Source organism: Myodes glareolus, chromosome 23, assembly GCF_982192425.1.
Source record: "Myodes glareolus chromosome 23, mMyoGla1.1, whole genome shotgun sequence".
In the NCBI taxonomy this organism is placed as follows: Eukaryota; Metazoa; Chordata; class Mammalia; order Rodentia; family Cricetidae; genus Myodes; species Myodes glareolus.
This window is the reverse complement of record NC_142048.1, coordinates 53,808,154-53,833,256: the sequence shown is the minus strand read 5'-3', so window position 1 is coordinate 53,833,256 and position 25,103 is coordinate 53,808,154. Positions and strand designations below refer to the sequence as shown.

The following is a 25,103-nucleotide window of genomic DNA, read 5'->3' as shown; positions in this document are numbered from 1 at the left end:
TAGCAAAGATACAATTGCATTTAGTTCCCATAGAAAGTTGTGTTGAGACACTTTTACACTGAGATTTCGAGAGGCAAGAGAGGTCCCCATGCAAGTAAAAATTGAGACCAAAAGAAAACCTTCCTGTTCTGGGAATCCATCCAAACAGAAAGTAAAACCCTTGCAAAGTTCTCTCAGCATGAAGCAAAGGCTAGAATTAGACTCTAGGTTTGCTGAACGTTCCCTTTGGGTCTGGAGGAGCAGAAGGGAGGGAAGGTCCCCTGGGACTAGTGGGGATGGGGTCATAGTTCACTGTCTCCAAGTTAGCCTTGGCTGAAATCAGGGTTTGGTAGAATTCCCAGAACCACCCTGACTTTCTGCTTCCCATTCTGCCCCTGTCCTAGGCACCGTTTCTACAGCTCTACTACATTCAGTAGTGGGGGAATATTCCAGGGCTCACTTCCATACAAGGATGGTTGCTTGCTTATCTATATCCATATCACTGTTTCAGAGTTTTGTAGAGTACAAAACACCAAGGAGTACAATGGACAAGATGAAGGAAGATACTAGAAATTGTAACTTGCACCCTGTCCACCCAGTGGTCACCTGGGTACACCCGATTCTGGGGAACAGCTGCCATAGATCAAGGGGTCTCATATTTGGGCAAGGTCATGGGTTTCCTATCCAGCGGGAAGGAAACTCTGGAACCTGCCTCCTGGGCCGGCTGTCTCCGGGACCAGGCTGTCTCCGGGACCAGGCTGCCTCCGGAGTCGGGCTGCCTCCCGAGCCGGGCTGTCTCCCGAGCAGGGCTGCCTCCCGAGTCGGGCTGTCTCCCGAGCCGGGCTGCCTCTCGAACCGGCTGCCTCCCCAGCCGGCTTTCCTAAGCAGTAGTTATTGCAGAAGAAGAAGCGCTTCTCCCATCAGACCTTCTCCTAATTCCGGGCCCTTGTGCTCCAAGTGCTAATGGGTGAACGGAGGAGCTAATCAGTGCTAATGCGTTAGGTGGCGCTGTCCCATCTGCATTTCTGAGTCACCGCGGGGAAAGCTGGGAGTTTCAGGGAGGTGGCCTGAGACCCGATCAGGGCAGTACTTATTTCCTCTCTTCTGTGGTCTGTTCTGCGACAAGCTTTGTTCTCTTCCTGTACCATGTCAGCTCTTCCTTACTCAGAAACGGTTCAGGGGGATTGGAAGGCCCTGATGTTTGGAGGACTTTGGGCAAAGAAAGAAAACTTTGTACAGGAGAGATAGTGTGTGTGTGTGGGTGTCTCTCTTTTGACTCAGTGATTGAGCAAAGAGCTTGATATTTATATTTATATTATATTTATAAAAGAGTAAAAGCTCTTCAAATACATTACTTCATTTTGGTCACCAAAGTCACCCTTAGAAAGCATTTTAGGAACCTTTGGGGAGGGATAGCTTTGGTAGATGAGGACTCTGAGCTGATTGAGGAAGTACATGGTACCAAGGCACCACGACAGGAGCATTACAGCCTTGGCAGCCGTGTTCTCTGCGGTTATTCTGACTGAACACTATGGACAACAGCCCTGACTTGCCAAGATGAACAGTTACAAACAGAAACAAGTTTTACCTTGAATTTAAAGGACATTACTCAATTAAACAGAGGTGGTAGAATCCTTTACTGAGGCTTAGGCCCAGACAAATTATATACTATATAAATTACATGCTATAGAGTTCTAAACACTGTTCTTAGCTGTGCAAATAGGGTGTGATACATCTGAGCACAGGCATCTACTCTGGATTTAAAAATCGAAGAGAATTGCGCTGCCGCAAAGGAAACTCAGTTTGGAAACCGTTATAGCGACATGAAGGGCTGTTTTTGGAACTGGAGATTGTGAAGGCTCTGCAGTGGACTGGACACCGGGTACCGTCTGTGTCCACACTCCCCTGAGGACTCTTTATGGCCTAAGTGTTAATCTCCTTCTCAACTCTGAGGACCAGGTGATCTGCTAGGCCAAGGTCAGTCTTTGTCCTCTGGGCTCCTCCTGGAAGTCCTGCCCAGGCTTCCCCATGCTCTCTGCTGACTGGTTCCTTTGGGTGTCCTGCTCCTACTTCCAAGCTTTGTCTGGGCCACTAGGTGGCCCCGGTTGGGCTCCATGTTGATCAGGCAGTCACAGCACAGACTTTGCCTCTTTGCATTACCTGTCCAGGACCTCCAGCAAGGGACATCCAGCCATACCTCTAGTCACCAGGCCTGTCATTTTTCCCATTTTGCAATGCCGATGCTGGTGGAAGTAGTGGGTGTTGGTGGAGCAAGCATCCACACTGTGGAACATTCTACTGTACCCTGTTCTGTACCGAGGTAGGGCTGCCTGCAGAATTTCTAAGTGCGGAGCTGATTGCTTCCTCGTCGAAGCAGGCCAGCACTGCGCTGTGTTGACGGGCGGCAGCTGGTGTTCACGCCTCCCAGGTGAACAGAACATAATGTTCTGTGCAAATATCCAGATGGATGGGGCTATGTTGACCTCTGTGAGAAGCGGCATTTAAAGGGGCAGATGTCATGTCTGACACAGCAGAAGTGGGTTGGAACTCCCAAGAGAAAAGAAGGGCGTTGACAGACAGCATAGGTCTCTGAAAATTCTCTCCCTTTTCTGAGAGATGTTAAATCTTTGGTCAAAGAAAATATTTTCAGCTCTGAAAGTGACAGGGAAGAAAGCCAGGTGATGGAAAACTTGAAGGACAGGGCATTGTCTCTGGGAATGCTGGCTGAAGGCATTTTATTTATTTATTTTTAAATAAATTTTTTAAAAAATAAGTCTTTATTTATTATGTACAGTGTTCTGCCTGCATACATGCCTACACCCCAGAAGAGGGCACCAGATCTCATTATAGATGGTAGTGAGCCACCATGTGGTTGCTGGGAATTGAACTCAGGACCTCTGGAAGAATAGTCAGTGCTCTTAACCGCTGAGCCATCTCTCCAGCTCCTGAGGGCATTTTAAAGTGAGATTTGGGCAAAGTTTTTATTTCTTATAAGAGAACTCGTGCTATTTCTTCCCCAAGACTAAGACCTTACCCAGTGCCCCCAGTTAGGAGGGAAACAGCAGGAATGCCACTTTTGGAGCCCTGTGGAGCTTGCTTTCCAACCTTTCCAAGTGTCAGATTCTCCCACGGTATTTTCCAGGACCCACTGGCAATGTTATATAAGCCAATAGCTGGGGACTGTGGTGCTGGGAACATGGCACGGTCAGTAGGGGGCTTGTTATGCAAGCATGCAGACCTGAGAGCTGGGCATAGAGGCATGGGCGCAATCTCAGTGCTGCCGGCACACAAACAGGTGGAAACCTGGGGCTGTCTAGCTAGTTAGCCTAGTGTAGTCTAAGCTCCACGCCAATTGGAAACCGTGCTTCAAAAAAATCACGGTGAACAGATCCCAAGGAACAACTCCAGAGGATGACCTCTGGCTTTCGTGTGCATGCACACACATATACCTACACACACATACACATGAGCACATATGTATATACACACAGGAGAGGGCGCAAGAGTGAGACCCCTACCAAAACCTAATAGAGTACTGCCATAAATCAGAGGACATAAAGCCGCCTGGCTCTCTCTTGTCACATTTTCTAGGGAAGATGAAGGGGTAGGGTGCCAGTTCACCACCACAGAAGTGGCCTCACTTCTGAAGGAAGCCAGGAGATGAGAATCCTGCACCCTGAGAGTTTCAGCCCTTGCCGTCTCAAGCTCATAGTCTTCCCGGGATGGACGCATGCACACCCACGACCAACCCCAATGAGGCCAGTGTGGGTCATTCCAGTCTTGGAAGGATTGTACCATTTGTGGTTCTTAACATCAGCTACTGGCTGAGGAATGCTTCTGGGGAGTGAGGCGGGGCTCTGAATTTGCTTTCCTTGACACTTAGGAAAGCTTGTGGGTTTCTGCTCAGGCCTCAGATACAAGCTCAGGCTCCTGCCTGGGGCTCTGGAAAGTTCTCGCAGCCTGGTCATGCTGTCATCTCAGAACCATTTAGAACAGGATAGTGGTAGGCACAGTCCCAGATGGGAAGCATCAACCCAATGTAGAAACTGGCACCAATTGCCAGCTCCTGGACCACCTCAAGCCAACTAGAGATCAACTCCCAGGGAGGAGAGCAGCCACCCTCTACAGAACAGACATAAGACACTCCCAAACATGCTTCTTTATTGACCCAGCAGGAGGTTCTGCTGTGCACCAAGATCCCAGAAGCCTTCCCCGTGACCAGATGAAACAACAGATTCAACTAGGCTGAGAAATAGTGCCAGACAGACCTGATGAATTCTCCTCGAGAGTGAAATAAATGATTTCTGGAAGCTGTCCTATCCTTCCTTTCTGAGAGTGCAAGCCACACATAGTTTGGGGTCAGGCATGCATCTGTATCTATAATTAATACTATGCCCTGCCTTCCGTTCCAAAACAGAGCTGGCGTTCTCCAATAGATCACAAGTGATCCAGGCCACGTGGTTGGCTTTCTAGGAATGTTTTGTTCAAGTTCAGGAGGCCGACCATGTCAGAACATCTCTTAAACTTGCTTTCTCTCCTCAAGGGCCAACTTTGAAGACACAGCCACTTACTCAGCAGTAGCCACGAACCCCCACGGACAAGTGTCTACCAATGCTGCGGTGGTGGTGAGAAGTATGTTCCTGCTGTCTGTCCGGGGTAGGGGAAGAAGGTCTTTGTCCTTGCCTGTGTCCTTCTGGGTCACATGCACCCAAATTTCCCCACAGGGTACAGAGGAGACGAGGAGCCTTTGCACTCCGTAGGACTCCCAATTGGATGTAAGTATACCTGGCTGTCTTTATCTAGAAAGATGTTTAGTGACAAATCACTAGGTGAGAAATGATTTTTCTCAGGGTAAAACATCTTTCTAACAGATACTGGAAAGATCTATAATACAAAATACTTTTAGATTACAATAATAATAAATGTGCTTGTATTCACCGTGTAACTTTTTTTTTTAACCATTTTTACACTTTTGAAATTAGTGTCACATTTACTTTTAAGTGTGAGGGCACACACTGGGGACACAGAGATCTGGAGATCGCAAGTTGAAGGCTAACCTAAGCTACATAATGTGACCTTGACTCAACAACAGCGGGGACGATAGCTCAGGGGTAGATGTTTGCCTAGCGTGTGCCAGGCCCTGAGTCTGACACCAGTCCTGCAACAGCCAGCTAAACACAGCCTGTTGACTTCCTCCTGAAGCACACCCTCTCCTGAGTACGTGTTTGAGGTTTAATCTGGTTCTTGTTGACGTCTCCAGGTCTGTTTGATCACTTGCTGTGAAATGGCCCACAGATCAGAACAGCCCACAGTTTATTCTTAAAGAGGAAGATGTCATACCACCAGTGGGTATGCCTTTCCCAAAGCTGGTAGGCCGTAAAACCTATGTTGTGAGCGCAGTCAGGTCTGCACTGTGTCCCTGTGTGACCATGTCCCTGTGTGACATGTCCCTAATGGCGGTCTCCCAGGACTCAGGTGACTGAGAAGGGGCCGCGGTTCCTGGTTTGCAGGCTTGATGTCTCAGGCTGCCAGTGTGTGTTCTGGCAGGTACTACTTCCTGGTTTATAGGTGGTCCTCCCGGGTCCTCCTGGCTACAAAGCTGTCTCTCTTCCTTCTCTGTAAGGGTCCTGACTCTATCATGGGGCCCATCCTTGTGATTCCATCAAACCCGAATCACCTTTGAAAGGTCTAATGCCCTCATATCACGGTGGTTAGGGCTTCAGCACACGAGTCTGGGGGATGCAGAACCTCAGGCAGTTCTCCACCCCAGTGGGCAGGTACCCCATAACCAGCTGAGGACCCAGCAGGCAGCTGGCAGTGCTCTGAGTACATCTGCTGTGCTGAGACCCAGGCACACAGGCTGGCTTGGCGCCAACAGTGTCTGTTCCCCCGACCCCCACAGTGCCACTTTCACCCGTGATTCCGTACACCCATTTTGACGTCCAGTTTCTGGAGAAATTCGGGGTCACCTTCAGAAGAGAGGGCGAGACAGTCACACTCAAGTGCACGCTGTTGGTGACGCCAGATCTGAAGAGAGTGCAGCCACGAGCTGAGTGGTACCGGGATGGTGAGCACTTTGGGGAATTAGGCTTGGGGACATTTCCTCTCTACTGCTAGACTTGTGAGCCCTTGGTGGAGGTGTGACCTCAGGCCTTGTGCCTCATCTCTGCTGGTGTGTTAGCAGCTGGTATGTGTGGTGTGTGTGTGTGTGTGTGTGTGTGTGTGACCTTGGTAGCCTGACACTGACCTTGAACACCATCTAGGAGCCCCTTGGAGCAGCTGATGAGGAAGCCCCCGGAGCTAACCTTGCCCTCTGCTGCTGTTTCAGACCTGCTACTGAAAGAGTCGAAGTGGACGAAGATGTTCTTCGGGGAAGGCCAGGCCTCGCTGTCCTTCAGCCACCTGAACAAGGACGACGAGGGGCTCTACACCCTGAGGATCGTGTCCCGGGGTGGCGTTAGTGACCACAGCGCCTTCCTGTTTGTCAGAGGTGCTTCAGTGGGTGGGGTCTAAGCAGAGGGTTGGAAGAAGCCACATGGGAGGTGGGGGACAGGGAAGAGATACAGGAAAGCAGATGGGGTGTCTTGGTCATTGCACACTTCCCCTGCCCAGAAATAGCCCCTTCCAAAATGAGAGGCATGTCTGTCATCGTGACTCTGACTTGTGAGTAAGCAGATAGAGTTAGATGCATGGTCTCTGCTCCCTACTGCTCCTTCCCACCTAGAATTTATAAAGGGAACCCCCAGAGTGAGTGTGCTGCATGCTCAGCTCCGTGGAGGAGGCAGTGGGCTCCTTTAGACTCTGGTGTTACGACTGACACATGACAGTGTTTTTTTTTTTTTCTTTTCTGGTTCAGTTCATTCCTAATTACTATGGTCACAACATGGCAGCAACAGTTACAGAATGCCCTGGGTCAGGCTTAATCCTCTGTCCTGCCTCCAACCCTCAACACAGGCTCATCAGGATGCCCTTCTTAATTATATAATAAAGAAATGTACCATGATGCACCAGGCATTGCACCAGGCAATAGCAATGATAGCAAGCATTGTAAACACTCATCATACATATGTGTGTAGGTGTGTATAGACATGTGTTCGTGCACAATCTATACAGACCACTGAAAATTCCCATGATGACTCTGTAAGTTGCTCTGTTTCCCAGCTGGAGACACCAAAGCTCAGAGAACTTAGTTATCTTTCTTGCGGGGGAGCCGGGGCTGAACTCTGTTGGACCCATAGCCTGGGAGCGTTCCCCCTGCAAAGCCTAGCATACTGTGTTAGAGTTATGTCCCCTTCTCAGCGAGCTGCTTCTGCCCTCCCTGGCCCACCCACCCAGGCTGCCCTCTGTGGGCTCCTTCCTGAACCTGTTGGGGAGACCCCAGTTATGGAGGCTGTCCCAGGCTGCCATGCTTTCTGTCTCATGTGGGCAGCCTTCTTCAGCTGGTCCCTCTGTTCAGCCTCCTGCAGCTCCAGGTGTGGGTGATGTGAGAAAGCCCTCGGGATGTTAGGTTTTTTTGTCTCTCTGTGGCAGTTAGAACAGAGAGACCGTCATGGAGAGCTGTGCCATTAGAGTCCGTTACCTCAGGAACAAAAATATACATCTTGCTTCCGCACTTCCCGCAAGCTCACATAAGCACGCAGGGCTGTGATCTCAGGCTCTCCCATACAGTTTTGTGGGCTTTAATGGAATCGGCGTTAAGAGATACCTCCCATTCTTCGGCGTGCCTCTGGCAGGGTGTTGTGTACCATAAAAATGCAATGACTTCAACCAGGTTTCATTGCCTTGCTTATTCAGCACTATGAGCTGGAAGAACAGGACACAAACCTGGGGAGCCCAACCGTTCTAATCTCTTTCTGGAGGTTATGAATGGAAAGGAACCAGTAGACTCAATGTCAATAAATCCTGGGCCTTTACTACATTATGGAGGTTTAAACTAGAAACTGCAGAATGCTCTGCTTTCTGTGGGCATGCAACATCATGGCTCCTGATTAAATACAGATTTTAGATAAGAAAATCAAGTGTTAAGTGTATTAGCTCTCTAACCAGCTCTGCTGGCCTTCAATGTACTGTAATGAAAATTACACGTACAGGCCCAAAAATGAATGGGGAAGCTTTGACCCAGGCATTTGACCACAAAGTTGTCTTTTTTTTAAATTCTCACATTTTCTAAGAAATTTGAAATATAAAAGCATCTCAGTTGGTATTCCCCAGATGTTGCAAAGGCTATTTCACCACCACTGTACTATTAGTAAAGTTTGACTACTTTTATGATTTGACCACGTGAAATTAAGTGAAGGAAAATTCTGATCAATTTATAAAAAAGCCACAGATAAAAAGACTAAGTGTTTAGTTTTTTTTAAATGTATATAGACATTTATGTTTCTTGATATCAGTCTGCTAGGTTACTAAACACGTTCAAATAATTTGGTGATAAAGATCAAGCTGATGAGAAAGAGTGTGAGTTTGGAGATCTGTGGACAGGCTTGGCAGTGACCCCACCTTGTAGGTGATGTGAACACGTTTCCCTGTGACAGATGCTGACCCCCTGGTCACAGGGGCTCCTGGAGCACCCATGGACCTGCAGTGCCATGATGCCAACAGAGACTATGTCATTGTGACTTGGAAACCACCCAACACCACTACCGAGAGCCCTGTCATCGGCTACTTCATTGACAAGTGAGCGTGTGCTTCATTCTCCTAGGGAATGGGAACACCAGTGACGTAGCTAAGGACACTGGGATGTTCAATGTCACTGTAGGCCGACGGTACCATTCAGGAACATGGTCATGCCACTATTTGGCTACCCAATATCACAGATAAAGTAATTGATAAATGATGCTAGCAGCTTGAGCCTGGGAGACCCCCCGGGGGCTGGTTGACCAGTAACCCAACCGACCCTTCATCTGCGGGATAATTAGGGGAAGAGGGGTGGCACTTTCTAACATGAGTGTTCAACTTTATGACTCAAAGAGCCCAAAAGACTAACTTTCAGACCCTGCCGTTATCCGCTGGGGACTTAACATAAAAGTTTTATATTTAAATTCCTCAGCCTATGCCTGCGTGTCCAGGTTTCTGGACAGGACTATATGTTCAAAAGTCTTCTGAATTCTGCATGGGAAGGGTTCTGGAAACTGGTGTCTTACTGTTCAGTAGCCTGAGCAGGATCGCAGGAAGGTGTCAGCCCTGGCTCAGCTCAAGTAAGGTGTACAGTGCAGACAGAAGACGGTAGATCCTCTCCAGACTTCATCTTGCAGGCTGAGGGGCCGCCCTGTGGCCTCGTCACTCAAGCGGCCAGAAAAATTGCCGACAATGTGGCTTGTCTTGTTCAATTTTGATGCGAAAGTTTTTTGTTTTTATCTTAGATTTTTGTCATGTTTTATTATTATCATTGAGAAGCCTGTTCTTTTAAAATAAGAGACAGAAAGGGGATGGATCCGGATTGGGAGTGGGTAGAGAAGAACCAGGAGGAGTAGAGGGAGGGGGAAAACTAAAACAGAAAATGCCAACAACAGGTTTAAAATGTGTGTTTGAGCAGATTTGACTTAAACATGTTTGATGCCAGGAATTGTCTTAAGCTATAAACCGCAAAGATTGAACTTACCTGTCTATCCATGTAAATGCATGTATTGGCTATCTTCCTGACATCTAACTTTCCCTCATCTATCTGTCTGTCTGTCTGTCTGTCTATCATCTATCTCTCTCTGTCTGCCTATTATCTAACTGTCTATGTATGCATGTATGTATCTATGTATCTATCTATCAATCATCTATATCATCCTTCAATCGATCATCTCTATCATTTATCTGTCTATTATCTATCTCTCTCTGTCTGCCTATCTATTATCTATCTACTACCTCTCTATCTATCTCTATCATTCTTCTATCAATCATCTATATCCATCTATCATCTATTTATCATCTATCTTATATCTATACTATCACCTATTTATATCCATCCGTTCATCCATCCCTCTCTCCCTCCACTCTTTATGTACCTGTATAGTGATAGCTATTGAATTTACTAAATACTTTTAAGGTTTATTTTATTACCATTTATAGATGTCAGTATTTCAACAGTGTGAATTTTTATCCAAATAGCATGCCACCCTGTGAAGACTGCTCTGTGAGCATGCATCTCTGAGTACTTAGCAGATTACCACATGTGCTTCGTTTGTCTTTATTTCTTTTTCATTTTGAAGATGTGAGGTGGGAACCGACAACTGGGTCCAGTGCAACGATGCACCCGTAAAGATCTGCAAGTACCCCGTCACAGGACTTTTTGAAGGGAGGTCATATGTGTTCCGTGTGAGGGCTGTCAATAATGCTGGCATCAGCAGACCTTCCAGGATCTCCGATGCTGTGGCTGCCCTTGACCCCGTTGACCTCAGAAGGTTACAAGGTAGGCTCATTTAAGTCCCAGTAGTAACTGGGAACCCGTGAATCCCCTGCATGTCGTTAGTTCTTTCTCTGGCTACCCGTTGCATTTAAGCATGACTTCCTGTGATGAGTGCGGCAGGCGGTGTTTCCCTATTCTCAGCATCTCCATCAGCATTGTCTTTGGGCTTGGAGGTGACTGACACCTTGGAGTTGATTGGCATGCCTTTAGGAATAGAGCCTGATGCTGTGCTTCATGGCAATGCTTCCTGCCTTCACCACGCAGTGCCTGGGGATCTAGAATGCCTAGAGTCACATGTTCCCCATCTGTTGGTCATGCAGTTCCACACGTGGTGGGACTTGGGTCTCAACACCAAGCCACTCTGTGTCTGAGTTTTAAGTTCTATGGCACAGATTCCTTTATGGAACTGGACCCTTCGTCATGGTTCATGGGAGTCACTATGAGTCCTCTGACCTTCTGCAAAGAGCTGATTGTGCTGAGAATCATCAGGAACACTTCCAAAATACCAGAGGTCATGACCTCCATACCTTTTTATTGCCTAAATGCTGAGCCAGCTCACAACTCACCCCAAGTTAGGGAAAACTGTGCTTCTTGTAGAGAACCCTTGAATCTTAAAGTCACTGTCACCCTTTCTGTGCAGCCATTCATTTGGAAGGAGAGAAAGAAATCGTCATCTACCAGGATGACCTTGAAGGTAAGACACTCTTTCTTCAGCCTTGTGAACTTGAGAGCTCTCATTAGAGATGAGAGAGGCGGAAGGCAGAGTGGACAGTGGCCAAGCTGTCGTATGTGAGTCTCTCTTCTAGTAGGGCCCCAATGCATCTTCTAGGGACTTTGTCAGGTAAAGCTGAGATTTGATTCTTAACTGACGTTGGGTTCCTCCTTCCCCCTCTCTTTCTCTCTCTCTCTCTCTCCACATACATTCCCTCCCTCTTTTTCTCTCCCTCCCACCTCTTGAGACAAGGTATCTCAATAGCCTGGAGCTTGCAAGAGTCAGTAAATCCCAGTGATTCACCTGTCGCTGCCTCCCGAGTGCTAGACTTAACAAGTGTGCACGCTTGGCTTTTTACACAGGTGGAGATCAGCAAGCACTGTACCGTAGATCGATCGAGCGAGTCCTCATGTTATGCCCAAATCCACGCAATCCCCACAAGCGAGTCCCATACGTAAAAGCAAAGAGCCTTTATTTTAATCAAGTTTGCAAACTTGGTCTCTCTGCATGTCCAACGTATTGGAATAACCGGAGAGCCCCAAGCTCAATTAGAATAGGATTTTTATAGTAGTAAAGGTGGGAGTGAGGGTCTCTGAGGTTTAGGGCCCCTGATTGGCTGACGTTTGTCTAGGGGTGTCCTGTTGAGGTACGCTGGCAGGTGTCTCTGTCTACAGCTCTTGGAATGCCAGGCATTTTCTTTGAATGGTCTGTTCTTGGGTGGGGGTTCGGCAATCTCAGCCTGTGGTTCCTCCTGTAGCCAGGCGTTTTCTCAGGGTAAACTATTGAGACTCTAGACTCCGTTTAAATTCATTGATGGCCAGAGTCCCAGGTGATAATGGTTGGAAGTAAAGAACTTCCTTTGGGTGATCTGCCCAGACTTATTTTATCATGGCTGCCCCCCCCCACCACAGCCCATCTTACCAACTATCTTAGTGAAAGAATATCTTGTTTTATTTGAACTTTTTTTTCAGCAAGAATTTCATTCCTAACATTTGAACTGAAATGGGTTGCAACTCCTCTTTCAAATGGCATTCTTGATTTGGGGGATCGTGTTTCTCTTGTTGAAGCTTGATGCTATGTCTGTGTCTCATCAACATACACCCCGAGACAGCTAGAAAGAGGGACCGAGGAGGCGAATATCACACCATGAGTCCAACGTTCTGGACTTATGGCCAGATCACAGTGCAGTGAGCAGAGACGTAAAAAGTCACATTCTAGGGGTGAGATGGCCAGTGGGTAGGAGTGCCCCTGGGCAATCCTGGTAACCTGAGTTTGATTCCCAGAACTCATAATGAAAGGAGAAAACTAGAAAACTAGCTCCTTAAAGTTGCACACACACACACACACACACACACACACACACACACACACACTTTCTTCTTCACCCCTCCCCCTCCCTCTCCTTCTTTTTAAAGAAAGACTGCAAAACCAGTTTGAAGCTACCAGAGAAGATTCCTCCTAGGGCACTTGCGGGCTATGATTGACTTTTAGGTTTGCAATCCACAGTCTCCATGTGGACCTGTGAAGGTTATAGGGTCTCTGAAGAAGCATGCTCCAACCTTGACCACAGAAAAGTTAAAGTTCCATGGCAAGCACTTGGGGATTCTGCAGAGGTGACCTTGAGGTGGCACTAGTGGTCTTTGTCATATATATATATATATATATATACACACACACACATATATATACACATATATATGGAGGTCTTCATATATATACATATATGTACACATATATGTATATGTATATGTACACACACACACACACACACACACACACAAACATATATCCAGAAGACCTCCAAAGTCAAGAGAGACACTTGATCAATACTCAGTAGAGGAAACTGGCCCAGGCAGGGTGGTTTACAACCCCACATAACTGTCTGTCCCTTAGTCTAGCGCTGTGCTAAGCGAAGGGCCTACTGAAACATAGCTATTTGAATGACTGAGAAACAGCTTTGAGATATACTGGAGAGGACAGCCGTGCTGTGAGCAGGCCCCTATAATTGGGAGGTTTGGCATGCTGGGGGGGAAAGCATTCTATTTCACTCTCATGGGATGCAGGATTAGCAGGAGAAATGTGGAGCTCTCCCAATGAGGACGGTGGAATTCACACCCCATAACAAAGGCCGCGGTGAGAAGGTGCAGCTTGCTTCACAAATGCCCTGGGTCTGTGATGAAACCTGTGGTACTGCAAAGCAGGGAGCCTAATAAAACTCCCCAAGGCAGGGACCTTCCAGCCGTGCCTTTCTAGCTGGAGGAGCCACCCTTAGCACATCGGCACAGATGCTTTTGGGAAGCATGCTGAACAAAGAATAGTGCTGGTGAAGAAAAGTGCCAAGTAAGCAAAGCAGTTCCATAGCAACAACAGGAGTGATACAGGGATGCTGCCGGCAGGCACAGGGGCTTGGATTTCCAGAGGAGGAAACTGAGGGCATTCAGGTATTCCATTGACCCCCTCTCTACATCCCGTTTCCAGCTGGTTCTACCCTTCCTGGTGGTTGTGACATTCTTGGGTGTGGCAGTGTCTTATACAGGCATCAGAGCATGCCCAAGGCTAGTATCTATCAGCATGGCTAGCCTTGGAAGGAGGATGAGACCCCATATGAGGACTGGGGAACCTTGGTATAGGCTGGTATTCAGCCTCGTGGGGATGCTGGCCCTGGTGTGAGGCGTTGCTTGTTTAGAATAGCAATATCTATGGTCTGCAGCAAGCTGGGTGTGAAGCAAGGTTCTGATGTGGTGGGAGAGAACTTTGAGAGTGAGTTTGTGTTCTAGCTTTATTCTGCTGATATGATTTAAAGGAAGCACCGTGACGAAAAGCAGCTTGGGGGAGAAAAGGGTTTCTTTCATCTGACAGTTCTGGGTTACAGCCTACCAGTGGGGGATGTCAGGCTAGGAACAGAAGCAGACACGGTGGGGGAACTCTGCTTACCGCTCATGGCTTCTTGGCTCATGGTTTGATAACTTTTTCATATGGCTGAGGACCACTTGCCTAGGGAGAGTACCGCCCACAGTGGGCTGGGGCCCTTCTTTGTCAATTAGCAGTCACGACTGTGTCCCTTAGACGTGCCTACAGGCCAACCTGACCGAGGCAGTTCTTCAACTAAGGTTTCCTCTTCTCAGGTGACTTAGGCTGTGTCAAGGGGACAATAAGAGCTAACCAGGACAGCCTGTTTCCTCTGGTCATTTAAACATAAATACTCATCTTCACTAATCTTTAAAGAGATTCTATAGTGTTTTTAAGTAAATCATGTCCGAGTTCAAACATTTGCCACTAGCAAGCTTCCTTTTCAGTAATGTTTTGTGTCATCTGGCCCTCCTTCCTTTTCCCTCTCCTTCTCCCCTGCAGCCTCCCCTTGCAGTGCTGAGGAATCAAGTCAGTGTTTGCTCATCTCCAGTCTAGCATTGAACTTCCTCACCTCCTCAGCTTTGACTGTTTTTAAGTTCAGATAGTTCTTTAGACATTTGTTTCAATGAAATGGAAACATTACTTTTCTTTTCTTTCTTTTATTGATTTTTATTGAGCTATACATTTTTTTTCTCTGCTCCCCTCCCTTTCCCCTCCCCTTCTGCCCTCTCCCATGGTCCCCATGCTCCCAATTTACTCAGGAGATCTTGTCTTTTCCTACTTCCCTTGTAGATTAGATTCATGTATTTCTCTCTTAGGGTCCTCATTGTTGTCTAGATTCTCCGGGATTGTGATTTGTAGGCTGATGGAAACATTACTTTTATTGACCAGGAAAGGCACGTCAGCAGTTTTGTCTTTTTGTTGTCTTTCTTCTTTGCCCTAATTGCAGTTGGTTGGTCCCTTCCTTTAAATATTCTATCCATAGCAATGCTCCTTCCTTAATATAATTTACCTTTTCCAATTTTTACTGAATTATCACTTAAAAAATGATAGTCTATTCTTGGAGAAGCTAAATCAACTAAGGTTAATTATATTTATGTATTTTTAAACTTTATGCAAACCTCTCTCTCTCTCTCTCTCTCTCTCTCTCTCTCTCTCTCACTCTCAGGACAACTTTGTGGGGTCAGTTCTCGCTTTTTATCTTTATACAGTGTCCTAACTAGCATTCACTGTCAGCTTGTCGCAGCCCAGAATCACCTGAGAAAGGAGTCTGAGTTGAAGTATTGCCCAGATAAGATTGGCCTGCAGATATGTCTGTGGGGATTGTCTTGATTGGTAATTGATGTAGGAAGGACCAGCCCGCTATGGGCAGCACTATTCCCTGTGTAGCCGATTCTGGGGACTGTAAGAAAGCTAGTTTGCTAAGTATGAGCTCCAATGAGCCAGCAAGTCGTGTTCCGCCATGGTTTTGCTTCACGTTCTCGATTGAATTCTCCCCCGACTTCTTACAGTGATGGGCTGTAACCTAGGAGCTGAGCAAACACATGGCCCCCCTGCCTTGCTTTTGGTCAGAGTGGTTTTTTTTTTATTTTACTACAGTAACAGAAATGAAGTTAGAGCTTTTGGGTCCTGGGGATCAAACTCAGATCACCAAGTCTGTACAGCAAACACTTGTAGTCATTCAGTGATCCTGCTACTCCTGCAAGATTGGTTTCCTTCTACTGATTCCATATCCAGGATCCCATGGTCTGCCTTGAACCATGGAGCTCGTACCCTGTGTGCTCAGTTGACCATCTATTCTGGAAATTGTAGCCCTTGGCTTGGATTTCTCATTCTCTTGATTTCTGGCTCCTTGAGAGCTCTACAAATTCCAAATCAAACTCAGGTCTTGGTAACTTAAGGATACTTCTTCTGGGGTGGATGATTTCCTTGGGTTAACAGAGGGAACAAAGCCCAGGATAGGGACCCAGAAGCCCTAAGCTTAGACCCCAGCTCAACCTCTCAATGGCTGTGGCGTTAGATGTGGTCTGGGCTTCTATTATGCATTTTAGATTGGAACTTGACAGTGTCATCTTCCAAGGGGAAAAAGATGATGAATGTGGAAAAATTTAAATAATAGGAAGATAAAATAACACACACACACACACACAACACACACACACAGTTATACATTCTGTGTTTTCGTTATCAAAATAATTTTAGTCTGAGAAATATTTCTGTATCTTTTCATCTTCATCTTCATCCAGTGTAACCATGGCCTACTAAGTGAAGGCCCAAGAGAATTGGTAGGAAGTGAACAGAGGCCAAGAGCATTTGTAGCTAACCAGCTGCACCCAGCTCTACAGCGAAAGGCACAGGGAGAAGTATTTGGTCACTATATATATTTTTTTTATTTTGTCTCTACAGACCTCTCCCCTCACCCTATCTGTGTTTTTGTGAATTTCATTAATTCATTCTTGGCTCCTAGGCCATCCCCAGCCTGGTTTCTTCTGTCTGTGGCTAGGGTCTTTGTAGATCTGCTACTTGCTTCCCCCGGGATAGTGTAGAAAGTCTTAATGCCTCAAGAATTTCATCCTTAGTGAGAGCTCTCTGTTGGCAAAGACTGGATTTTTTACTTCTTGCCTTGGTAGCCAATAGTGTTTCTTAGTCTACTTTTTCTATGCCTAGAGACTGTGTCCCCAAAACTACACAGATAAGTCTCAGCTCTGAAGTATAATATTTGGCATGTAGTTCCTGCCTGCTCCAGGGTGGTAGAAACTGTACCCGATATGTTCTCCCTAGTTTGCTTCACCAGAAATGATTTGGTTCTGGGAATTTGGCAACATTTTCTGTGCCTTTCTCTGGTGTCCCTGCTTGTACCCTTTTAGGTGCTATGCACATGTAAGGGTTGAGAAGGGCTGGTGGGGTCCTGGGCTGTTCCCCATTCCCTCAGTCACCTCTGTTTCTCCACTTTCCTGGAGACATGCTGACTCCTCTGTGAAATTCAATCCACGGACGGGCATGATTCCGGATCAGGCTGAACCCCCTAGAGCGCGCTGTGCTCTGTGAAGCGACTCCCAGAGTGAAACCCAATCTTGTTTTGTGCTGTTTCCATGTGGCTGCTCAGTTTGCCGCCTGGAGCTGAGTCCCAAGGGAGCAATTAGCTATTGCAAAGGGCAGAGAGATGTCCTGGGGACTGTTCAAACCGTTTTAATCATGTGCTAATCTAACTGAAAGTTTTCATATTTTGTATAACAATTAAAGAGGCCTATGAAATTCGCTCATAAATTCAAACACAAATATCTACCACCTCACATGTAGTTAAACAATGTAGGTGACTGAGAGGAGACGTGGGTATACCAGATGTCTTTGATCATAAATACCCCTTCACAGCTATCTGCAAAGAGCTTATCACCGTCTCTCCTGAAGTTCAAATAAACAAGCACAGATTCCAGTGCTTGCACATGTGTGTGGGACTTTGGAGGGAGGAAAGAGCAGCATGCCTTAGGAGCTAATGTAAGATCTCAGTCCAGAGCATGGTGACATCAGGAAGGTTCGGCCAGTGCAGGCTCCTTGGCGATGCTGCCTGCTGCCTTCTCAGATCCTAGCAAGAGACAATCCTGGTTTGGTTGGTTACTTCTGGGTTCTAATTCCTCTGTCCTGTAGAAACTCTGAAAGACTTTTGGATAAGATTCTTAGGAACTGGTTTTTTTTGTTTTGTTTTGTTTTTGTTTTTTTGTTCTTTTTTTTTTTAAAACACAAACAAAATGGAATGATCTTTAATGGAGTGGTTTTACTTTGACTCTGGATAAAGAAGCCTGGGATCTGCTTGCCTTCTCTGAGTAGAAATGGCCAACTGTAGCAGGGCAGTCTTTTAAAAACTATTTATTTTATGTGTATAAATATTTTGCCTGTATGTGTGTCTATGAGCCGTGTGCACACCTGGTGCACTCAGAGGCCAGAGGAGAGCACTGGGTCCCCTGGAACTGAAGTTACAGCCACCATGTAGGTGCTAGGAATCAAAGGCGGGTTCTTTGGAAGAACAGCCATTGCTCCTGATTGCTGAGCCATCCTCCCAGCTCACCAGGGCAGTCTCCTGTGCCCTGGATTATGCTGGGGACGGTTGAGTATCACCACGCAGCACCCACTCGGTTCATTTTTCCTGCAGGTGATGTTCAGATCCCAGGACCTCCCACCAATGTCCAGGCCTCAGAGATCAGCAGGAACTATGTGGTCCTCAGCTGGGATCCTCCTTCTCCCCGTGGGAAGGAGCCCTTGATGTACTTCATTGAGAAGGTATTCTGGCCACGTCCCCAAGAAGGCTACTCTCCAGCGGCCACCCTGTTTTCTGTGCTTTACTTAGGGGCTGTGAGCCCACTGGTCTCTGGGGAGCCTGACCACTGTTGTATAAGAGGAGGGTAGGTAGTGGGGAGCAGAGCTGCGACCTGGGGGCTGGCCCCTCACAGGTAGCTGCTCTGGCATGGACACTTGCGGGAACTGAGCTTTGTCACCTGTGTAGTAGACTGTTGCACACCTGTTTGGGTCCTCTGTCCCTATGGTTTGGGGAGGAGTGGTGTTTACACATCTGCACCCGCCTTCCAACGTCTCCCAAGGGCTGCTGGTTTCCTGAGAAGTGGAGCTAACAGTGTTCGGTGTTTGCACGCAGCCATGCAGCCACTGGATGGCGATCTGGTAGAGCGAACCATGTGTCTGAGCAGCTTGAGGCTTCATTACCTGGATAGAAGAAAAGGCAATCACATTTTATGTCATGGCCTAGGACAACACACACACATACACACACACACACACACACAGACACACACATACACACACACATACACACACATATATATATACACACACACAGACACACACATACACACACACACATACACACACACACATACACACACACAGACACACACACATACACACACACACAGACACACACACATACACACACACACATACACACACACAGACACACACATACACACACACATACACACACATATATATATACACACACACAGACACACACACATACACACACACACAGACACACACACACATACACACACACACAGAGACAGAGGCACACACAGGCCACACAGGCACACACACATATACAACATGTTCACACATATACAACCATATTTGACAAATTATACCCCTATACTTTGTAAGATATACCATTATGTCTTATGTATTCTCTCTTACTTGGTTTTTACAAACTTGAACCCTGAATTCAACAAAATGACGTAATTCCCCAAAAGCCTTTGCTCAGTGAGCTAAGTAGTGCCATGGTTTTGCTATGTGACCTCACCATTGTGTGACCTATGCTCTTGGAAACGCATAGATTGTGTCAGCCACCACTCTAAGTCACTACAGAATGGTAAAGCTTTTAACTGGACTGTGACTCATTCCGTGGTGAGGGAATCATAAACATTCTTTAGTTATCTCTTTAATGATTGTCTCTTCCCTCTTTCGGAGACTCTGACGTCCTGCCCCATTCCTCCTGCAGTCCGCAGTCGGGAGTGGCAGCTGGCAGCGGGTCAATGCCCAGACAGCGGTGAGATCGCCTCGGTATGCTGTCTTTGACTTGGCTGAGGGGAAGTCCTACGTCTTCCGGGTTCTGTCGGCCAATAAACATGGCCTGAGTGACCCATCTGAGATAACACCGCCTATTCAGGCCCAAGACCTGATTGGTAAGCTATGGCATACAACCAGAATCCATGACAAGCTGAAAATAAGGTGTCCCTGGTACCCCTTCAGTGAGAGAATGAAGACGCTGGAGCCCCTTGTGCATGAGTCTGTGCGTGGGGTTGAGTCCATTCACAAGCAATGGAGGGCTGCCCCATATTGTGGCCAGCGCTCAATGTCTCCCCCAAAGGTCTGTCTACTTTTCGTGAAACCAACAATGGTCTGTGAGCTTGTTCACTGAGACAGGGCTTCCCTGTGTAGCCCTGTCTGCCCTCAAACTCACAGCCATCACTCTATCTCAGTCCCTTGAGTGCTGCGGTTATAAGCATATGCTACCTAGTAATGCATGGATTAAAATGTACATTTACGCTATGGTCACTTAGAGACCCAAACCCTAAACGCATGGTGGTTTCCTGCTCATCCGACTTGAAGATCCCACTCAGAAACTTTCAAATGCAGCTCACAGAAACTCGAAATTACGGTCCATCCCAAAGTGTACCCCTCTCCGGAGGCCTCCTGAACCCCAACAGCTTTTGGCAGGGTGTGCCTGGTATTAGGCATTTTCATTCCGAGCCCAGGGTACCCCTTCTCCTTTGTACCACATCTTACAAAAGCTGGAGATGACAGTAAGCTGGCTGGGGGCGGAGACCTGCGCTGCCTTCAGGTCCTCTTTGGGTTGTGGCTTGTTTGTACCGTCACCCAGACTTGAGAAATCACACCCAGGACCACAGCTGTCACACCTGTAGCCTCTGAGGAGATGCCCTGGCCTTTTCTTTCACTTAATGACACATGCACAAAGTGACGATAATTAACCAAGACAGCCTGTGTCGGAGGTGGTTGGCTCTGGAGTGGCCAGAGGACTTTTCCTACAACCCACTGGGGAGAGGAAAGATAGAAGATGTGATGATTAAATTCTAATTCCAACTGAGTATCCGTATAGATTCTCCAGAATACAATATCAGTGTGTGTGTGTGTCTTTGGAGGGAGTCTCTGTGGGTCTTGTCAAACATGGCCGTCAAGCAAAGCCTTCATGCACTAGAATCTCTAGCAGCCATTTGGAAATGAAGATTTCATGGTGGTAATGTCTTTCCTGTCAGTCATGTGACTCCAGAAGAGCCCCTAGTCCCACAGCGCTACCAGAACTCACATCTTTGTAGAGATTTAACCCTGGTTTAACTCCGTGGGGCCAAGGTGGCTCTCTGGAATGGCCTTCACTCTGACCACAGCTTCCATCCTCCTGTCTCCCCCTCAGTGGTCCCGTCGGCTCCGGGCCGGGTGCTCGCCTCTCGGAACACAAAGACGTCTGTTGTGGTGCAGTGGGACAGGCCGAAGCATGAAGAAGACCTGCTGGGCTACTACGTGGACTGCTGTGTGGCGGGAACAAACCTGTGGGAGCCATGCAACCACAAACCCATCGGATATAACAGGTGCCACCCCCATCCTCTAGCGACCAACCAATCCAGTGTTACAGAGGCGGGGTATCAGACACGGCGTGGCTTTCAGAACTGAGGAAATCACAGTAGAATGTCTTTGACTCCCCTGTAGACATAATCCCTTTATTTAGTCATGTGTCGGGGTGGGTCATTCTAACATGCTGACTTAAGATAGGCAGGCTACATCACTGAGATAGCTTGTCTGTTGATGCGAATAACTTTTTTCTATTATTATTTTGATCATATAAATGCATGATATGCAGTGCAATAATCAAACATATATATATATATATATATATATATATATATATATGATATGTCACGATAGCTATCACTGCTGTTTTCTTAATATTTTAAATTAGATTTATGTGGGGGGTCAGAGTAACATCTTTCCTCACCACACAGCAGGGCAAACCCTTCATCTCCCAACAGGGATGGGACAGGGAATGAATACTCCATGGCTGGGCAGTGGCTCCAGACTTGTGTCTTTTAGTGGGAAGCCAGAGTCTTTACTTCTGAACTACCCATTCAGTTCTCTGCCCAGGACACATGGGTTGCCTGGCTCTGTGTTTTCTGCACTTCGCAGGAAGGTGGAGTCTATGTCCGTGGCAGCTCTACCATCTTCCCTGAAAAATAATTGCATATTGTAAAACCCCAGAGGGTATAAAAGAATAACAGCCAGGTGGTCTGTCAGCCCACTGCCAGCAACAGAAGAAAGACTCGCGAGAGGATTCTCAGGACGGGGTCTGCAGGGTGTTGTATTGACTACCGTAATGAAATCATATTGACGATAGATTCCTAGCAACTGTTTCATTTTCCTGTGTGCAAGGCAGTTGGGCCAGGTTCCTTCTGGATTGTTTTCCATTTGATGCTCGTGGCAGTTCTGTGAGGACTGAGCTTCCCCACTTCCCAGGAGGGAAAGCAGAGCCTAGTAGGGGTTAAAGGACATGACAAGGGACATGTGGTTTGGTGGATGTCAAAGCCCACGCTCCAGCCTGCTCTGTGTGAAGTCGAGGTCCTGGTCTCTACTCACTGCCCTGCATTCAGTTCCCATGCACGGACCTCTTAGATGTGAGGAATTGGATGCTATGGCCAAGCTTCAGTCTCCAGATGAAAAACTGAAGGCAGGTCTCAGACTTTTTCATTAAATGCAGTATAATTAGCTTGCTTTTTCACTCTAAACAACGAATTAATTCATGGCACTGAAAATGAGGATGAATGTGTGTGGTTTACAGGAAGAGTAAGCTTGGGTTTAGATCAAGTGAGAATTTTTATGAAGGGCCCTGGTGACGCATACTTGCTCTGTAGGAAGTGACAAGCCAGGGCTTGCGCCTTGTGACTCTCAACTGTGTTCCTCAGGTTTGTGGTACATGGCTTAACCACCGGCGAGCAGTACATCTTCCGGGTTAAGGCCGTCAATGCTGTGGGGACCAGCGAGAACTCCCAGGAGTCAGAGGTCATCAAGGTCCAGGCGGCCCTCAGTATGTAGCTCATGGGCTCTTCTGTCTCTGTGTAGGGCTGTACTCTCTGCATCAAAAATGCTTGTCACACCACCTAGACCAACACCAGGGGACAAAGGTGTAGGTGCGGGGCTAGTTACAGAGTCCTCACCACCCAGTAGGTTGTTTGTCCTGGAAACAGCAGTGGAGGGTAAACTGGCAATAGGCCAACTCCATGGCAATTAAATATGGAAGGTATCACGACAGCTCCTTACTCGTGTGAGGATATTCTGTCTGCCATGACTGTCTCTTTGAAATATGTGCTTTCAAAGAGACAGCCCATGTGGCTTTCATCTCTCTTCCTGGTCTTACCCATGAATATTTGAAATGTCTATTATTTTGATCAAACAAGACAATTCAGACCCAATTTTTTTTTGCACACATCTGTGATGTGTGTGTGTGTGAGTGTGAGTGAATGCTCATGTCCCTGTGGGTGTGTGAGTGTGGAGGCCTGAGGGGTGTGCTTAGAAATCACACTCCATTCATTTGCTGGGGCAGGGTTTCTCCATTGAAGCTACAGTTTGAGGAGAGGGCTAGTTTAGGGAGCCAGCTTGCTTCAGGGATCCTAAGTCTCTGCCTTTAGAGTTGTGGGGTGGAAAAAGCTTTTTGCTGTTCCTAGACAGGGTGATCCCTCATGTCTGCTTGCTGCTGTAGCCATTGGTGGAGCTCACTCTATTGGTGAACATTTACAGGATGTTCTAAAATACCAATGTCACACCTGCATATCTCTATTACACTATTATCTTTTCGTTCCGAAGAGATACATTGAGGTTTTTGTTTTGAACTCCAGATAACTTTACCACCACTTTCAGAAGTTAAGGCAATACTATTCCTGGACCCCCCTACCCAAACACATACCCACCTTTTTTTTGACTTTGTTTTGTTTTTTGTTTTTTGAGACTGGGTCTCTCCATGTAGCCCTAGCTTGCCTGGGACTCACTATGTAGGTCAGGCTGGCCTTGAACCCACAGAGATCCACCTATGTCTGCTTCCCACCTGCTGGAAATAGAGGTGTGGACCACTTCTCCCAGCTCTGGGACTTCTGAGGACAGTCTGAGGACTCTGCTAACTCCAAAGTGGGCGCGGGAGCAGAGGACAGTTGGTCTTACTCACATGTCTCGGCCCTCCCAGAATGACCTGCATCCATCCTTACTTGCCTTTTGCCCCGTTCCTCCCGCAGGAAGCCAAAGGCTTGTGCTTGCTCCCCATAGGAATTACTGATGACTAACTCACCATCCCCACTCATGGAGGATGAATCAGTCAGTGGGAAGCTGGGCACACTCCTAAGCTTGTTGGGGAAGGTGACGTCCCTCTAGATATGGTGTCCAAACAGGGAAACATGACCTATGTACCCATATTCTGAAATTTTCATTCCTGACCAAGAAGTTAAAACACACGCAATGGATAGTGCCGCCCCCTGCTGGCCACACAGTAATGGTTCTCCACACATGCAGAGTAGAAGGCTGTATTTGTTTCAGGGGTTGGTCTGCTGTCTCCATCTCCTGTCTCCATGTTTGGTCCAGGTTCAAACAAGTCCCCGTTCTATCATCAAGGCGCTTGAAATTGCATTTTAGAAAGAGCCATGGATACAGACGAAAGGAACGGGCACTGTTAAACTCACCCCCTTTAAAGGAGGCCTGTGCCTCTGTTTCCCCCGGGGACCTCAAAGGTGGCTTCTTAGTGGGATGGGGAATATGGAGCCCTAGTGATTATCATGCTTCTGTGTCCTTGCAGCTGTCCCTTCTCACCCCTACGGGATTACCCTGCTCAACTGTGACGGCCACTCCATGACCCTGGGCTGGAAAGTGCCTAAATTTAGCGGTGGCTCAGCCATCCTAGGTTACTACCTGGACAAGCGAGAAGTACATCATAAGAACTGGCATGAAGTCAACTCCTCACCCGTCAAAGAGAGGATTTTGACGGTCGGTTTTCATTTGTCCTTTGCTTTTGGCCTAGGTGACCTTTGCTGACCTTTGGGTGGACTCCTTTGTCCAGAGTTTCAGAGTTCAGTTGGCTTTTGGGCCCTTTGATTCTGAAATAGACATTGTTTAAAAAATCCTAGAAATAGGGGGGCATGGTGTTTGGATCTAGATGGATCTTAGAAGCTAAGAAACAAGAAAGAGGCCTTGTCAGGAACTGAGCAGACTTTATAGTCAATTAATGACCAGTTGGCAGGGATGGTGTGTTCCATTCTAGGAGCCCTTCCTGGTCCAGGGGCAGGGTGGGCAGACGGGGCAGAGGGGCGGGAAAGGATCTAGCTGAGCAAGTGCTGATGGGAGGTCACTACTCTTTATCGATAACCACCTGTCTCAGCTAGAGTTTCCATTGTTGTGAAGAGGCACCGTGACCACGGCAACTCTTATAAGGGAAAACATGTAATTATTGTGGCTCACTTACAGTCAAGAGGTTTAGTCCATTAACGTCATGGCGGGAAGCAAGTAAGCATGCAGGCAGACATCGTGCTAAAGAAGGAGCTGAGAGATCTTACATCTCGACTCACAAGCAACAGGAAGTGATCTGTGTCACTGGGTGTGACTTGAGCATATATGAGA

General features: G+C 47.2%; 1 protein-coding gene across 5 annotated transcripts in view; it reads left to right on the top strand.

The window, feature by feature from the left end:
- Positions 1-25,103, top strand: part of Myom2 (myomesin 2) — a 64,751-nt gene that overhangs the window by 14,512 nt on the left and 25,136 nt on the right. For all 5 annotated transcript variants that reach the window (XM_048456286.3, XM_085680684.2, XM_048456285.3 and 2 more), the window contains 12 exons: positions 4,523-4,611; positions 4,704-4,754; positions 5,882-6,046; positions 6,308-6,469; positions 8,514-8,655; positions 10,179-10,378; positions 11,016-11,069; positions 18,085-18,212; positions 19,441-19,624; positions 20,872-21,046; positions 22,412-22,533; positions 24,286-24,473. In XM_048456286.3, coding sequence (XP_048312243.2) covers positions 4,523-4,611; positions 4,704-4,754; positions 5,882-6,046; positions 6,308-6,469; positions 8,514-8,655; positions 10,179-10,378; positions 11,016-11,069; positions 18,085-18,212; positions 19,441-19,624; positions 20,872-21,046; positions 22,412-22,533; positions 24,286-24,473 — 1,660 coding nt within the window. The remainder of the gene's footprint in view (positions 1-4,522; positions 4,612-4,703; positions 4,755-5,881; positions 6,047-6,307; positions 6,470-8,513; positions 8,656-10,178; positions 10,379-11,015; positions 11,070-18,084; positions 18,213-19,440; positions 19,625-20,871; positions 21,047-22,411; positions 22,534-24,285; positions 24,474-25,103) is intronic.